The following is a 17,339-nucleotide window of genomic DNA, read 5'->3' as shown; positions in this document are numbered from 1 at the left end:
CACAGCTTCTTTGATGAAACTTTGTCTCTGAATCAAAAGTTTTCAAGAATCATAAGCGCTAGAATTTCACAAGTTATTTACTAAGTTTTTTAAGTTGATTGATATCAACAAAATAAGGCTAGCCTTAGAGATAATAGTAGTGTTAATATCTGAAGTCTAAAAAGGACCTTCTTCAATGGGGTGTGAACTAATTTCAAAATTAAGTTCTTGTTATTCCCAATATTACATCATGGTGGCTGGGAAGCAATTCTACTCCCCTCTTGACATCTAAGTTATCTCAAGGCTCGGTGACCACGGAGACCATGTCAGTGCCCAGAAAGAAATGCCTGTTGTTTGTACAAGGCTTTATACCTCCCCTTATTTCTGAGCCTATTCAAGATAAAATATAAGGCTGTCAATGCAACTCTTCAAAATAAAAGAAAAAGAAAAAGAAAGACATTGACCTTTCAAGTTGTCTACTGACACAAGAAAAAAATGTGCCTTGACTGAAAGGTAGAATTAAAGGTGCAAACTTCAAAAATGTCAAGAAACTATCATGAAAGGATATGATAAGCCAGAATCCTCACTTGATAGCACTATGATACTAAACGCACAACTAAAATGTACAATAATCAAAACTATCAGAGTTAAATAATCATATTAAAGCACTTAATTAAGATTGTCTGCCCAGTTGGTGTGGCAGTGGTTGAGCCTTGACCAATGAACCAGGACAACATGGTTTGATTTGGCTCAGGGCACATGCCTGGGTTGCAGGCTCGATCCCCAATGTGGGACATGCAGGAGGCAGCTGATCAATGATTCTTCCTCATCATTGATGTTTCTCTCTCTCCTTCTCCCTTCTTCTCTGAAATCAATAAAAAATATTTTTAAAAAATTAATTCTATGTCAGGCAGTTCACCAAAAAAAATCAGATGAACAATTAATTCACAAAAATAATTTATCATATTTTTCATATCTGCATGTCTTTCAGGGGTCTGATAACTCTTTCAGCAAAGAATTTATCCTATATAATAAAGAGCTAATATGCTAATTAGACTGTAGAGCAGAATGACCTTCCAGATGACCCTCTGGACAAAGCCGGGGCTGCAAGGGCTGGTCAAGGCAGCTGGGGCTGTGAGGGCCAGCTGGGGCCTTCTGTATGAATTTTATGCAACAGGCCTCTAGTATTTAATAACTAGCTAAATGTAGAAAATAATCAAATAGCTTTCTCTTTAATATATACAGTGTTTATTAGCATTGGCATGATGGTCTAGCAACGGTGAATTTTAACAGAAGTCATTATCAAAATAGGCATGTAATTTTCCATTATCTTTAAAAACATTACCTAGCTGCTAATGGGATTAATTACATCTGCTAATTGATGGGATATACTATATATACTGAGTACTTTGATATGTTTGATTTATTCTTTGAAAGGAATGAAATCCAGACCTGCCAGGAAAACTGTTGTTTGCCACAGTTCCATAAACAACAAGTCACTCTGCACAAATATTTGGCCTTCCACAGACTGTCACAGGCATAGTCTAAACATGGATAATTCAGCATCGTGCACAATTTTAATCATATCCTTCTGTGGGGGGGGGGACTTTTAGCCGGCTTTGTGCAGCACCTTTGTTTGGCCATCACACAGACCCACAAAACTGAGGAGCAGGACACACAGCGAGGACAGTTCTGGTAAGGCATCTACTCCTTTGTGTGTGTGTGTGGGTTGGGGGGGTGGTAGGCAGGGAGCAGGTTTAAGTAGCAAATCATGGAAGGAGTTTGCTTGAAACAGTCTCCAGAGTGATTAAAGGCTCAAAAAAAATGTCATTATAAAAATCAACCAAGCTTGGAGTTTATTTTTTTAAAAATCCAAAAGGCTTTATGCGTGTTAGCTGTCTCCCCCAGTGAAACAAACACATGATTAGGTGGCTTACACCTGTCAGCCAGGAAGCAGTGATCCCCAGAGCTGACTATCCTTGGCGAGTGTTACACTAATTATATCCAAAAAAAGAGCAAACAGGGTGGAACATCCCTTCGATAACATTGCTGCCACTAGAGATGTCACATGTAGCCACAACACATTCAGGGCTGTACACTGGAGCACTGTCCTGAGCAACTGGGTAAGGATAGGCTGACCTTAATACGAAAATACTCAAGCAGAGCTCCGTTGAGAACAGTGTTGAAGAAGTCACACATACTAGTTTCCGAACTCCTGTGCAATATTCACACGAATACACCTGTTTACACTACAGTTCTGAGCCTTCCCATTCTCTGGCCCCTACTCCAAATGCCTGAGGCACCTGGACACTAGAATCCTCAAAGGCAGTTTCAGTTCCCAGGGGTTGGGGAGTGAATCAGAATCTGGTGTTCGCTGGAAACTATTTCATCCCACTATCTACTGCTTCCATCCCTGGAGAAGGCCAGGCATTAACATTACATTCCTGCCTTTCCCATCTCCTCTCACTCATCTCCCTGGGAGAGAGTTACTTGATTGATGAATTTGGAGAATAGAATTTTGGATACGCATAGTTCTGCTCTTATGTCTTAGGAGCGAATGATTTGTAGGGAGTGAATATTCTATGCGCCTTCATATGACATATTTTAAAGGGGACTGTGTCCCCACAGATTTTTAAGGAGGCCTGTAGTGACCAAAACCAAAACAGAACAACAAAACAACACATGGCTGGATTGGTAAATCTGTCCACTTTGCTACTGACTACTAGGAAGCCCATTTTCCAGTAAATATAACTATATCCTAAAATGTCAACTTTATGGTTCATAAAGGCAAGCATGTTTGAATCCCAATCTGTCTTACTCTTTTATTTCTCAAATTATTTAGAATCTGGGCAGGAAATGACAATGCTGCCAATACCCCAGTATCTAGGAAATAATTTGAAAAATTCTCCCATGTGGATTCCAATACACTGTCCTGGGGACAACTCCTTCACCCCAACTGACAATCACTGCTTTAACCGAATTCTTAAATATCCTTGGTGGGTCTTCCCATTACTTTTTAAAAACCACAGTTTATTAACAGTCGTTTTAAAAAAAAACATTATGTATTAACAGTCACCCCCACTCTCACTCAAAACAGTGATTAAAAAAAGTATTATCCATCTAAAACATAAGTTTACTAGTAGGATATAGGTTATCATTTTCTAATAGGACAAGATGAGCAAAGGTTCTCAATTTGGAACAAGCCAGTTTTCAGGTCACTTCTCTGAGATGGTTGACAATACAAATGTGGCCAGTCTGGCATGGGCAAGACTATAATTGCAAAAATTAAAGTGCTATAATGGGGAAGTCCAAAGTCAAAATAATTCAAAATAAATGAGTAATTTTTTAAGTTTTGAAATAATTCTATGCAATTAATTTGATTTATTCATTTCACAAATACCTATTGGAAACTTACAATACACTATGTCCACTTGAGTTTTCTATTAGAATCTCAAACTCTATCTACAGAGCATAATAAACCAGCCTCCTCCACACATGTTCTCATTCTCCGGCTTTTGCTATATCTGCTAATGGTGTTACCATGCACTGAGGATCATAGACAGAAGTTCCAATGTTGGAATAGACTTAGAATTTCCTCTTCTTTACTTTCTGTCTTCATAGGGACACTAAGGTGTTTTGTTTCCAATTTTACTTAAGCAATATCTTTTACATGTACCCTTTCCTTCCCATTTCTGAGATCATACACTTCATTACCTCATCATCTCTCGGATAACTCCCTTTCATCTATCCTTTGCCAATCAGCCCTTACCCACTATTCAAAAAATAACTAATAGATTTAAATTGTTACATTCTATCTGATACTAACCCTGCCATTTTCTCTTTTAAAAAAATCTATGAAGTTCTGTGATTTTCTTCTGCTCTAACTCTACCATGTTTCTCTGCTACCACAACAAACAATGTACAAGGAGGAGGCCTTATCGATTTCTTTTTCTCTGCCAACTAAGAGGATCTGGTACACTGTTAGTATTCAACATATGTTTGTTGAAGATACCAAACTGCAAAATGTTGAAGATACACATTTCTATGTTCAATACGACCCCTTTACTTTTCAGTATCTTCCAATCTATCTTTTTTTGGTAGCTTATTGAAGCATTACTAGTATTCAAGACCCTAGTAGCTTTAAAAAAACTTCATGTATACTACCTCTTTTTATTGCTCTTCAATAGGTAACTTAAAAGAAGTTTCCACATTACATATTTTGGGAAAGTCCATCCAATGTAATAACATTTTGAAAAACAAACTTCAAACTTTTAATTTATTTAAAATTTTTACCCTACTTATTCACATGTGTGATTCTAAGAAATACACACAATGAATGATTTGAAAAATACACGCAAAATGACTGCCAGAGAGATGTTATTTGCAGGAATAAAGAAAATTCTGAGGCATTCTGAAGATTTATGAGAGCAGCCATAACACTTGAAATATGAACTTTCCTAAAAATCAGGATGTTTGGTTGGCTTCTCGACATGGCAAAACAGAAAGGGGCCGCCCCGGGAACTCTGGGGGAACCTAGAAATCTTCGTGCCAGCATTGAGATTAATGTGCTCCCTTCAGAAACATAAGGATGGCTTTAGAAGTTTTATGACAATCTCTAATGTTTTAAAACATTACCTTGGCTGATGATTCAAATAAGTTTTTTTCTAAACAAAATTGGTTTTCCAATTCTTGAAATAGTTCTCTTGGAAATTCATCAATACAAGAGGAAGAATACAGAAGTAAAAATTTTTTAAGAAAGTTATGCATTTCTTTTTGGCGCAAAATCAACCCAGAGTTGAAAAGGGACGTGAGAAGTGTATCATCTGGTAAAGAAATTCCAGAACCTGGCTTTGGAGATGCTGAAGGAAGAAAAATACCTTCATTTAGAGTTATATTAGATAGCAGAACGGTCTCAATATTATTGGGTTTTATTCACTAACCACTGTCCTGTACCTCCCACCTCAGCTCCCAACAACCATACTCCATTTTTAGAGCTTATATGCTAATGGAATTGCCTCTTGCCACAGAAAGGAAAGAAAATCTCAGAAGCATGTCAGGATGTTAATTCAGGCTCTAAGATTTAAAAATGTAAAATATTCTATCATGTTTAAGGCTCTTCCCCCTCCCCAAAGATCTTAAAGCAAGAATTTAGGTGCAGGTAACTTATTTGAAGTGATCTAAGGAGCACAAGTGAGGGAATCGGCAAAGTGTGACAGAGGAAAGGAAAGAGCCAATTAGAGTGAGGTAATGAATGGGCTACAACTATGAACAATGAAGGCTCAGTCCTGACAGGGCCCTTCGGAGAAAAGAACTGTCCATCACAGGACTGGGAAGCTGGAAGGTTAACCCCGCAGTTCCCCGCTTCATTCGCCCAAGGCTACTCCCGGATGTGTGGAATCCTGGTAGATGGTCCTTTCTTTGGGCCCCAGTAAGAGAAAACTCAGAGCAGAAAAGCAGTACACTGTGGGCACCTGACATGGGAAGTGCCAGCAGGTGAATTCAGAGGTGAGCTGAGTTGATACGGGGCAGGGTCTCCTGCACTGGCTCATGTCCGCTTTCTTCGCCACTGAACTTCTATTGTTCTCACACCTACTGCAATGCACCTTTTACCCCTGATGCCTTCTGAGTGCCTGTTTCAGAAGTTAGCAAACTCCTGATAACTATGCTTAGCCACTCTGCGACTATTAGCCCTGCTGGCTTCTCTATCACTAGGACCTGGGGTGGGTCTAATTGAATCACCAAGTTCATGGGCACAGATTAAAAACAATAATATACATTTTCATGAAACCACAAAAGGGACTGATGTAAAGAAGATGTTACCAGTTTTTCTGGATATTCTTTAGCTACATCAATGTAAGCTTGTCAAATTATGATCACTTTGGTTCTTTTGTGTTGTTACCCCTCACCCGAGGATACGTTTCCATTGATTTTTTGAGAGAGTGGAAGGGAGAGAGAGAGACAGAGAGTAAGAAACATCAATCTGAGAGAGACACATTGATTGGTTGCCTCCTGCATGCACCCCAACCAGGGCTGGGGATCAAGCCTACAACCTAGGTACCTGCCCTTGACTGGAATCAAACAGTGGACCCTTCAGTCCGAGGGCCAATGCTCTATCCACTGAGCCAAACCAATTAGGGCGATTATTTTGGTTCTTAACTGTTTCAAGCCATGGGTCAATTTGGCAATCAATAATATTTTTAAGTGCATGAAATAAAACATATAAAATATCAAAGGAAATCAATTATATTGGAATATTATTGTATTCAAAGGTCTGTGTGTCTCAGGTTAAGAACCTCTGAAATTTTTGTTTTCTGATGAGAATTCACTCAGAAAGATATCAAAAGTATTTTATAATTCTAAATAAGAAGCATGACCTAAACAGAAATAGGAAGGACATATGTTCTTTCTCAACACATCAAAAACTTACCTAGCAGCTTGCTCATGTTATTAATCCTTTGCAGGTGAATGTAGTAGCGTAGTAGAAGGATCCAGGTAATATCTACTTTAGTCGTAGTCTTTTTTATAGCATCTGTATGCTCAGGTTTGTCATCAGTTTGGTAAAAAAATGGATGACCAGTCTGGAAGGCAACTTGGTACTTATCTGAAAGTTAAAAAATAACAACAAATATGCTTTTCTTGAAAAATAACAACATGAAAAAAGTCCAATTTATAAAGGAAAAACCAACACATATGACTATATTTGATTTTTTAAAAAAATGTGCCACAAAAAATAATAAACACAAAATTAAAAGATAAACCAGAGACCTAGAAAAGGTATTTAAAGCACATGTAAAGTGATTCTCTCTAATATATATAACCCTTGCATCAATCAATAAGAAAAATCAAACAGTCCAATAGAAAAATCAAACAGTCCAAAGACCTGGTTGGTGTGGCTCAGTGGTTGAGAGTCGACCCAGGAACCAGGAGGTCACAGTTTGATTCCCAGTCAGAACACATGCCTGGTTGTGCCTCCATCCCCAGTGTGGGGCATACACAAGAGGCAGCCAATCAATGATTCTCTCTCATCATTGATGTTTCTATCTCTCCCTCTTCCTTCCTCTCTGAAATAAATAAAAATATTATTTTAACTGGACAGAGAATTTCAACAGGAAACTCACAGAAAAGAAAACCCAAATGGCCAAAATTTTTAGCATCACTGAAAATCAGAGAAATGCAAATTAAAATCAAATTTCATTTCACTTCCCTAAGGAATTGACAGGCACTAAAATCTGAAAATGATAAGTACTGACAATAATATAAAGAAATCATAATTCATATACACTCGAACATACCAAGCAAATAATCTGTGTATGAAGACAAAAGGTCCACAGTGGCAAATTCCGGGATGCTAAGTAATGCCGCTTGACTGACTTGATCAGTCCTAACGTTTTTCTTTCCAATAAGCAAGTTAATTGCCAGCACAGCTTTACTGACCTTAAATAAATGCATAATTAGAATTAGTAAATGTAAGCTTTCTGATTCATAGATCACTCATTACGTAAATAATGTGAAGGAGAGAATTCATAAAATAGCATTCAACATACATGGAAGACAATACAAAGACAACCTCAAAAATAATGTTTTCCCCAACATGCGTAATATATCATAGTCAAATAAATTATCACTGTTGGCAATTTAATTAATGTATAAATCACTTTAAATAGGCTACCTCACCTAGCTATGACAGATATTTGCCAAAATGTCAAATATGTGCATGTGTGTATCTGCCAATATCTTCTTTAAAGAAAGTTGAAACAAACAAAGCCAGGTCTGGCTAACAGTGATTAAAAACACTATCTATATTAATGGAGGGGATGAGGACACAGTTGTAATACCTTAACTAATAAAGAATTTAAAGATAAAAAACCCCACACTATCTATATTAAAAGTATAAATCTTCCCAAAGAAACCTCATTGGCCCAAAGGACATGAAAACGTCCTTTCTCTTATACAAATACATTGTGTTACCTTAACAGCTGGAAGGTGAAAAATACCAATATTACAATAAAAAGAAGATTAAATAAACATCACGCCAACCTGTGCAGCAGCTCTTATCGCAATCCAGGCCAGTGAACTGTATATTTCAAATCTGTTTACTGTTGGTTCTTTAATAGAACTATACCTTCTGGTAAAAGCCTAAAAAATGTGGGAAATGTTTCATGATAAAGACATATATAAAGATATCATAAAGTTTCCTGATCAATTTTCTCATCTTCTGAAGATGACGTTAGTAGAATACTATGCAGCCATTAAGAAAAACAATGTCTATGTATCTATTGTCATGAAAAGATGTTAAAAGTGTATTGGGGCAGAAAAGTGTAGGTTACAATATACAACGCAAAATATGATCCCATTTTAATAAAGATATGTACATAAATATATCCCCTGTATATATAAGCAGGGAAAATTAACAGTGTTTCCCAGGTTTTAAGGGTGATTGAATTATTTCTTACCATATTTTTTTTTATTTTCTATAATGAGCTTGCATTATCTGAATAATAACAAAATGAACACCAATGGCATCTTGAATAATGTGTTTACTTAAAATTACATTTACTATTTTAATAGAAAAGCTATAAATTTGAATCTATTACTTGTAATGAGGTCAGAAATAAGAATACTACTTAAAGATTTTTATAGGTATTTGCTTATCATATTTCTAAATAGGAAACTATTAAGGGATGATGGCATCATAAAATTCCATAGAATAGCAAAAAGTAACAATGAATGAAGACATGTTTTACATTGAGTGTGTGCATGTGTGTTCTGTTTTTAAACATAAGAAAATCAATGCTACAGAAACAGAAAGAAAAGAACTCCACCCACCATATAAAATCTGTTTTACATTTTTAAAGATAACTAAAATAAGCATTAATAGTCAATTTTATTTATTATTGTTATTATTTAGAAAGTGTAAGAGAGGGAAAGGCAGAGAGAAACATCTATGTGAGAGAAACACATCAATTGGTTGCCCAACCCGGGCCAGGGAGGAGCCTGCAACGGAGGTACATGCCCTTGACTAGAATCAAACCTGGGACCTTTTAGTCCACAGGCTGATGCTCTATCCATTGAGCCAAACAGGAGCAGTGGTCGGCAAACTGAGGCTCGCGAGCCACATGCGGCTCTTTGGCCCCTTGAGTGTGTCTCTTCCACAAAATACCGACTTCTGCGCATGGGCCACGAAGTTTCAATCGCACTGTATGTGCGCGCCCGAACGTGGTATTTTGTGGAAGAGCCACACTCAAGGGGCCAAAGAGCCCCATGTGGCTCGTAAGCCGCAGTTTGCCGACCATGGGCTAGGGCAATAGTCAAATTTTAAGATTTAACTAATCAGGGCAAAACTATCAGACTGTTTGGTTCTAATATTTGGATGCTCATATTTTGGCCAATTCTCTAATCTTCAACAAAACCACAGAATAAAATAAATAACAAAAAATATTTTTCTTTTACTGCTGGCTACAAGACTTCCAAGGAAAGGAAAAGGCAAAGAATAATGCTGATGCCAAAGCAGGAAATGCAATGTACAAATGTGGCCTGTCTTCAAATGATACCTGCAGAGATCTGCCCATGGAGGACCTAAGCAATACAGCCCTGCCCCCAAAATGTGTAGACCATAGTAATTAACCGTAACGAAAATACTTGGGCTCGGGGTTGTCTTGTCAGTATACTGGCTACATAAGGTTGAACATTTTACCAACTTAAATTCTGGAAGCAAGACTAATAGGCATTAAATGAAGAATGCAGAATAACATTAAATGACTATAATGTAAGAACAGTTAGTGATGCAGACATTTTAAAAGGGAAAAAATCATTTTGAATGAAGAAGAAAGCTTTATTGAGGAAGTCAGGCTTGAGCTCAGAATAGAAAAATTTGGACTAGGAAAATTATAGGGTGGGCATTTTTTAATGGGGGAGATGCTCACATTGTCTAGGAGATTCTAGCCCATGAAAACAAGCAAGAAAAAGAAAAAATACATCTAGATTGGAAGTAAAGAAGTAAAATTGTCTTTGTTTGAAGAAGACATGATCCTATATGTAGAAAATCCCAACATACACTCACATGCCTAGAATTAATAAATGTTTTGGGCAAAGTCACAGGACATAGCAATGGACAATCTGAAAATGAGATTAAGAAAAATTCCATTCACAATAAAAATAAATGTAACAAAAAGGTACAAAATTTGTACACTAAAAGTAAAACATATTGTTTGAGAAAAATTAGCTAATATCTAAATAAATGAAGAGACCATTCATATTAAAAATTAGAAGATTCAATATTTAAGATGGCAATTATCCCCTAATTGATGTGTAGATTCAACAGTCTCTACCAAAATACTTAGTTTTCTACAAAAATTTACAAGCAGATCCTAAAATGTATATGAAAATGCAAAAGGACTCAAAAATGCCAGAAGAATCTTAAAAAGTAAAAACATAGTTGGAGGGCATATACTTCCCAATTTTAAAACTTACTAAAATCTATAGTAACCAAGACAGAGTATACTCATGGAAAGGCAGACTTATAGATCAGTTGAATAGTACTGGAAGTCTACATTTATAATCTATATTTACATTTATGATCCACTAATTTTGACAAAAGTGCCAAGGAAATTCAATGGTGCTGGGACTACTTGGATCTCTGTGCAAAATGATGAGATTAAATACCTCACATTTTACACAAATATTTATTCAAAAATAGATCACAGACAAACTTAAAAGCTAAAATTATAAAAATTCTAGAAGAAAACATAGGTAAAAAGCTTCAACATCTTGGGGTTAAGCAGAGTTCTTAAATATACCACCAAAAGCACAATATATGTAAAAAATGATAAAATGAACTTCATTAAATTAAAAACTTGTCTCTAAAAACACCATAAACAATATGGAAAGAAACACTTATGTGAGAGAGAACATCAATTGGTTGTCTTCCATACATGCCCCGACCAGGGATCATACCCACAACCTTTCAATATATGGGATGAGGATCCAACCAACTGAGCCACAGTGGCCAGGGCACATTAGTCCCTACTTTGCTCCACTTCCGTGCCTTTACATGTCTTGATTATAGTTCTCATTATATTGTGATACAATTATTTTTCTTCCTTGCTAGACTCTGTGCTCCTTAGGGAAAGAGAGCAACATGCCAGGCATACAGTAAGCACTCAATTCATGTTTGGTTAATAGATGAATAAATAAATGAATGTTCAAGAAAATCAACTCAACTTAGCTAACAAATAATTATTGAATAATTACTATGTACAAAATACTTTAGAATGTAAATGTTTAACTGAAATTACATAGTGATGGAAAACAGTTCCCTTGAGTACCTATTACACGCCAAGCCCATTACATTAATTCTCCTAGTCAGTCTAAGAGGTATCACAGAACCATTTCACCAGATGAGAAAACTAAGCTTAGAAAAGGCTCTAATTATACTGCTAGCATGCCATGAAGCTCAGATTCAAATCAAAACCAGTGCTATGCTCACTCTTTTTATGCAATATGGATTGCATAAAAGTGAAACAATAATGCTTTCTTAAAGGTTTATAAAGCATTGACTATACGTAGACAATTGTCAAATATTATATTTCAATGGTCTGAATGTGCTCAGATGAAATTTTTCATTTATTTCGGCTGCTTTCTGTTTCTAGTAATTATATGAATTGCGAAAATATTTATACTGTGTAAAGATATACAGAAAATAATGATCATATTGTATGGAATTATATTATTCTTCTCATTCAAATCCTGACTTGTTCAAGCTCTTAATTAAAAACACTTCTCTAGTAAAGGCCAAAAAGGGGATATGTTATTATCCTATATCCTATTAATTTGTATTGCTACTTGCAATGGAAACAAAAATTTTTGTTTTCTCTTACTGGAAATAAACGTGTTTATTACACCACAAAAAGTAACTTCTCTATGTAAGTATAGGTTTTTTATAGGAAAAAGAAAATTAGTTGCTATCCACCAAAGGCAGCTACCATATGAATAACTCAATTGTCTGAAAGCCCATTTGCCTAATGGTTTAATATCATGTTTATGCTCTCAAAAATTAGAGATTTGATACTAAAATTTTCTGAAAATATCTCTTGGAGAACAAGAACAGAGTATGGCTTGGACACTGCTTAATCACTTACCAGAATACTGCCTGGGTCATGTAGGTGCTTGACAGATGTGTGATGAGTGAATTAATGACTCTATCACAAGGGGATCTATTTGTAGCCACATCAGTAATGAGAACCTTACCTGTCCATCACTGAAGCTATATTTCATTTCCTGCAATTTCCTGATCAATACTAACGACTTACATACATGTACCTATACTTCATGGATAACATTTTTAACAGACAAAAATGTCTACATGAAGCCTATTTCCAGAGCTTTACGTAAAATATTGAAAGAGACACTTAAACATGAGTATGACTACAAAGTACTGAATTAATTTCTCTAAGTCACACAGGAAAATCAGTCTCATTATTTCAATAGCACAGTAACATAACAAGCTCAAAAGGTAATTAACTTAAAATTTCTAATAAAAGTTTATTACCTTAGGTGTTAATGGTGCTGATGAAAGTTTGTGCTTTGCCTTTCTCATATGTAGATATACTAGGGCAAGCTCTAGGTAGGAGTCCCTTATCAACCTAAAATGATATATAGAATTATACTTAATAAATAGCTTCACCACTCATAATTACTTCCCATTATTTGCCAATAATTTCTGAGCAAATGAAAGGTTATAAATAGACAAAACCAGCATCTGTCCCAAACTCCCACCTTCTTCTCACAGCACTTTTGGCATAGACACTAGCATCTGCCTCCCTACTGAAATGAGGAGCTCTAGAAGAAAGCTGAGCATTGTACCTTGTCCTTACTGGCAACACTCCGTAACATCAAGGCCAGTCTAGAATAATCCAACCAACTAGGCAGTAAAGAGATGAAGGTCAAGTCTGGAGGAACCTGCCTTAAAAACCAAGCCTCAGCCTGGCCAGGTTGCTCAGTGGGTTAAAGTGTTGTCCGGATACATCAAGGTTGAGGGTTTGATCAGGGCTCATATAAGAAACAACCAATGAATACATCAATAAGTGGAACAACAATTCAATCTCTCTCTCTCTCTCTCTCTCTCTCTCTCTCTCTCTCTCTCTCTCTCCTCTCTCAAATCAATAAAACATAAAAATAAAAAAAACAAGCCTCTTTCAACCCTCCTACACTAATATCAAAAGAGACACCTAGAGTTATGCAGAAAGCAGGGATTTGGTATGGGTCAGGTCTTTGTGCTCATTATGAAACCTGTCAGTCAGGGCCATTTAGATCAGTGTCATTGTAATAATGTCGGCTTCCTTTGAATCCTTATTTTCACAGAATTAAGTTGGCCAGCCCTGGTACTGCTTATCAGAGTGAATATCCACATAGTTTCCTTCTAGATATAATTTCACATCCAGGGAGGCCCCTGGAATCCTAGGACTGACAGGAGATTGATCTGAGTACAGGGAATCACAGTCCAGTGTGCCACTGTGATAATCACTGTTACTACCTTGGGTCAGAGCCAAGAACAACAAGCTTGAAAAGGAAATTGGTAAACCTGATGGACAATGGAAGCCAGTAAACTAGCCCTACTGTGGGCAGTACAATACAGTGTCTTACCAGAACACAGGGCTCAAACCACAACACACACATCGTTTCAATAGTGGAAAGATATTGTCTTTACCCTGAGTTTTGATCATGGCTCAAGCTTATTTGTATAGCTTCATATAAACTCTCAAGTTGCAAATTTGGAGATTTCTCCTCCACCAACAGTTGACATTCGATTTTGCCTGAAAGAAGAAAAAAGATGGACAAAGATGGGTTTTCTTTTTTCTATCACTTAGAACTTCAGAACAAATATTTCATGCGGGAAATTCAGAAAACAGGGCATGCTGTCCTTTTCATTCATCTGTTGTTTCTTGATGGAAGAGAAGCCAACAGGGAAAGAGCTTTTGTTTTCTTCCCCAGGCAACTCAAGACTCCTCTAACTTCAGGTAGCAACACTGCATCAAAGCCTCTATTGGCTTTCCAGATATGACTGCTTCTATCATCTTCCTTTTCTCTCTTTTTACTTTGTGCTTACCCTTCCTCCTTGAGCACTCATTCCCTTTTTCTATACCCATCTTCCTCTTTCCTCTGTCTTCATCACAGATACCATAGAAAACATCTCGAAAAACAAAAAGTCCTTAAAAGCAAAATCTTGAAAAGCACCATGGATGATGGAAATGCTCCAGTTCTCATTCAGCTCCTGGCCTTTAGGGTGAGCTGCAGCTGTCAAAGGTAGGTGCTGGAATGACACTTTTGTAACAAAAAGGGCAGAAAAGGGAAATCTTATAATTACTCTAAAAAGGATCCACAGTTTCTGCGCAGCATGTGGACGGGGCACAGAGCCACCCCGTGTTAAGTCCACATCTGGGTACTATCATTTAGGAGCTGCTGATTTATGAAAAGTTACTTAACCAGACTGCTCCACATTCTCCTCATCTGTCAACCAGGAATAGCCATGCCTACCTTGTGGAGCTGCTGTAAGAATCAGTGATATGAGACGTGAGACACTGACTAGAGTGCCTAGTGTCTATTAGATGCTTAAAAGGAGAGCACTCACAACTATCATCATTTTTCTCATGGCTAAAAAGTCCACAATAAAATCATCCTATCTAATAATAGACAAACATGGTAATTGACCGTACCTTCGCTACGCCTCCATTGGCTACTCAGTGCAATATGCAAATTAACCCAACCAAGATGGTGGCTGGCAGCCACGCAGCTGAAGCGAGCAGGAGGCTTGCTTGCTCCAGTGATGGAGGAAGCCAAGGTTCCCCGCCTGCCGCGGCCTGGCTCTTGGCTCCAAAGCAACAGAGTTTCAATTATAGAAGCTAAACAAACCCCTGCTTTCAGCAGGCCGTGGCCACAGAGCTGGAGCGAGCAGGAGCCGGCTCTTAGCTCCAGTGATGGCAACAAAGTTTCAATTATAGAAGCTAAACAAACCCCAGATACCTGATTTCAGCAGACTGTGGCCTCAGAGCTGGAGCGAGCAGGAGCCGGCTCTCAGCTCCAGTGACAACAACAAAGTTTCAATTATAAAAGGTAAATAAATCCCAGAATTAAAAAATAAAAAGAAAAGAAGGAGAGGCTGGGAGCTTCAGTTGCCAGCAAGCCTGAAAATGGCCTTCAGCCCCTCAGCCAGACTGGCCAGGCACCCCAGTGGGGACCCCCACCCTGAAGGGGGTGTGACCAGCCTATAAACACCCATCAGGCCCTCACCCAGGGTGGCCAGGCACCCAAGCGGGAACCCTACCCTGATCCGGGACACCCTTCAGGGCAAACCAGCTGCCCCCTCCCGTGCACCAGGCATCTATCCTATATAGTAAAAGGGTAATATGCAAATTGACCCTAACAGCAGAAAGACTGGGAATGACTGGTCACTATGACACACACTGACTACCAGGGGGCAGACGCTCAATGCAGGAGCTGTCCCCTGGTGGTCAGTGTGCTCCCACATGAGGGAGCTCTGCTCAGCCACAAGCCAGGCTGATGGCTGCCAGTACAGTGGTGGTGGTGGGAGCCTCTCCTGCCTCCTCAGCAGCGCTAAGGATGTCCGACTGCAGCTTAGGCCTGCTCCCCGCTGGCAAGTGGACATCCCCCGAGGGCTCCCGGGCTGCCAGAGGGATGTCTGATTGCCAGCTTAGGCCCAAGCCCCCAGGGAGCAGGCCTAAGCCAGCAGGTGGTCATCCCCCAAGGGGTCCCAGACTGAGAGAGGGCACAGGCCAGGCTGTGGGACACCCCCGCCCGAGTGCACAAATTTTTGTGCACCGGGCCTCTAGTATGGACATCTTAGGCAAATATGTGTTGTATAAAAGTTATAAATATAAGTATGCCATAGCACTTTAATTTAAATGAGTGAGGGTTTTTTTTTGTAAATACTAACTAAAGTGTTCAGCTATGTAATGAAATGATGTATCTTCCAAGCATTATTTAAGGAACTCATTTATAGTTAAATGGCTGATGCTGACATTTTTCAGTCAAACATGAAACCAATGAAGGGTAATTGTGATTATAAAAGAAACTAAGGAGTAACTTTTTTCTTTCTAGACATAAACTGAAGGTAAGTAGGGTTCTCTTTATCTAAAACTTAGCTTGTACCAATGTGTTTGTCATCACCAAGCCCTTAGTAAAAATCTGGATTTTTTTTATACTCACTGACTAGATTTTCAAGAAGCCTGCTGTTAATAGGAACAACAACAAAAAAAAAACGAAAAAAAAAAACTCCACAAACTTTATCCTAGTTCTGACCCCAAATACATCTTACCTTTCTGAAAAAGGATTTCAGCTTCCACCTCATATTCTTCTGTTGCTGAGATCTTACAGAGATTCAATGATGTTTCAAAAAGTTGAAGAGCAGGTGACCACTTTAAGGAATCCTTCTTTTTACTGGTATAGTAGACGTGCTTGGCTACTTTATGTCCTAAAGAAAGACAGTAGATAGGAAAGGTAAAACAAACTACATAGTGTCAAAATAAGTTACTGGACTTCTCTCACATTAAGGCATCTACTAAGAACCTGGTGGTCTTTAGTTTTTAGTATCTAAGAAAAATTTTTAAAGAAACTCAATATCCAAATATTTCAATGAACTATAGCAATAGTCCTTTGAAACTTTATTTTTTTTATAAATTTCCATTCTCATTTTTAAAAGGAAGAGTAATCTCTAAAATCTCTCTTTCAGTTGTAAAATTTTATAATGCTCTGGAGAACAAATTCTCGTGTTCCTAAGATGAGGTTGTAGTAGGGAAACATCTGGAAGTTTTAAAGTTTTATGCTCTTTCCAATAAAACATGCATATATTAATAGGCAGTAATTTTGCTTCTACTCAGCTCTGTAGTGGCTGCTTGCTATGCATATTTTGTCATCCTAACAAGATAGTAACCCATTATGGATGAGGGCCACATGCTACACTTCTGTGTGGTCCCATCATTACTTACCATAAGGAAGGATTGCCGTATGGGAGAGAGGCATTAGATTTAATCTGTGTGGCCTCAAAGACAGACAGATATTATTCAAAAATATTTTCTGAGTGCTTAGGCACTAGATAAAAATGAGAAAGGAGATTAAGGTTTATTAAGTGCTTCCTACATGCCAGGCATCACCCCAGGTACTTAATGAGCATTATCTCATGTAATCCTCCCAACTCCAACTCCAACTCCAACTCCAACTGGATGCCATTATGCAGAGGAGTAAGCCGTGGTACAGTGAAGTCCAAAGAACTTGCCAAGGTCAACTAGTAAGTAGCAGGACCATAATCTGAGCCTATGTAGTCAGGCCCCAGGGCCCACACACTAAAC

At 37.9% G+C, this 17,339-nt stretch overlaps 1 protein-coding gene across 1 annotated transcript in view; it reads right to left on the bottom strand.

Moving 5' to 3' along the window:
* Positions 1–17,339, bottom strand: part of CFAP54 (cilia and flagella associated protein 54) — a gene marked incomplete at its 5' end in the record, with an annotated part of 249,288 nt that overhangs the window by 47,110 nt on the left and 184,839 nt on the right. The window contains 7 exons of the mRNA XM_081083442.1: positions 4,615–4,838; positions 6,407–6,580; positions 7,272–7,413; positions 8,017–8,115; positions 12,527–12,620; positions 13,685–13,790; positions 16,310–16,465. Of these exons, the coding sequence (XP_080939568.1) occupies positions 4,615–4,838; positions 6,407–6,580; positions 7,272–7,413; positions 8,017–8,115; positions 12,527–12,620; positions 13,685–13,790; positions 16,310–16,465 (995 nt within the window). The remainder of the gene's footprint in view (positions 1–4,614; positions 4,839–6,406; positions 6,581–7,271; positions 7,414–8,016; positions 8,116–12,526; positions 12,621–13,684; positions 13,791–16,309; positions 16,466–17,339) is intronic.

The sequence above is a fragment of the Myotis nattereri genome (genome assembly GCF_964212035.1).
Source record: "Myotis nattereri genome assembly, chromosome: 2".
NCBI lineage: Eukaryota > Metazoa > Chordata > Mammalia > Chiroptera > Vespertilionidae > Myotis > Myotis nattereri.
Note: the sequence above shows the minus strand (reverse complement) of the source record. Positions and strands in the feature narration are given on the sequence as shown.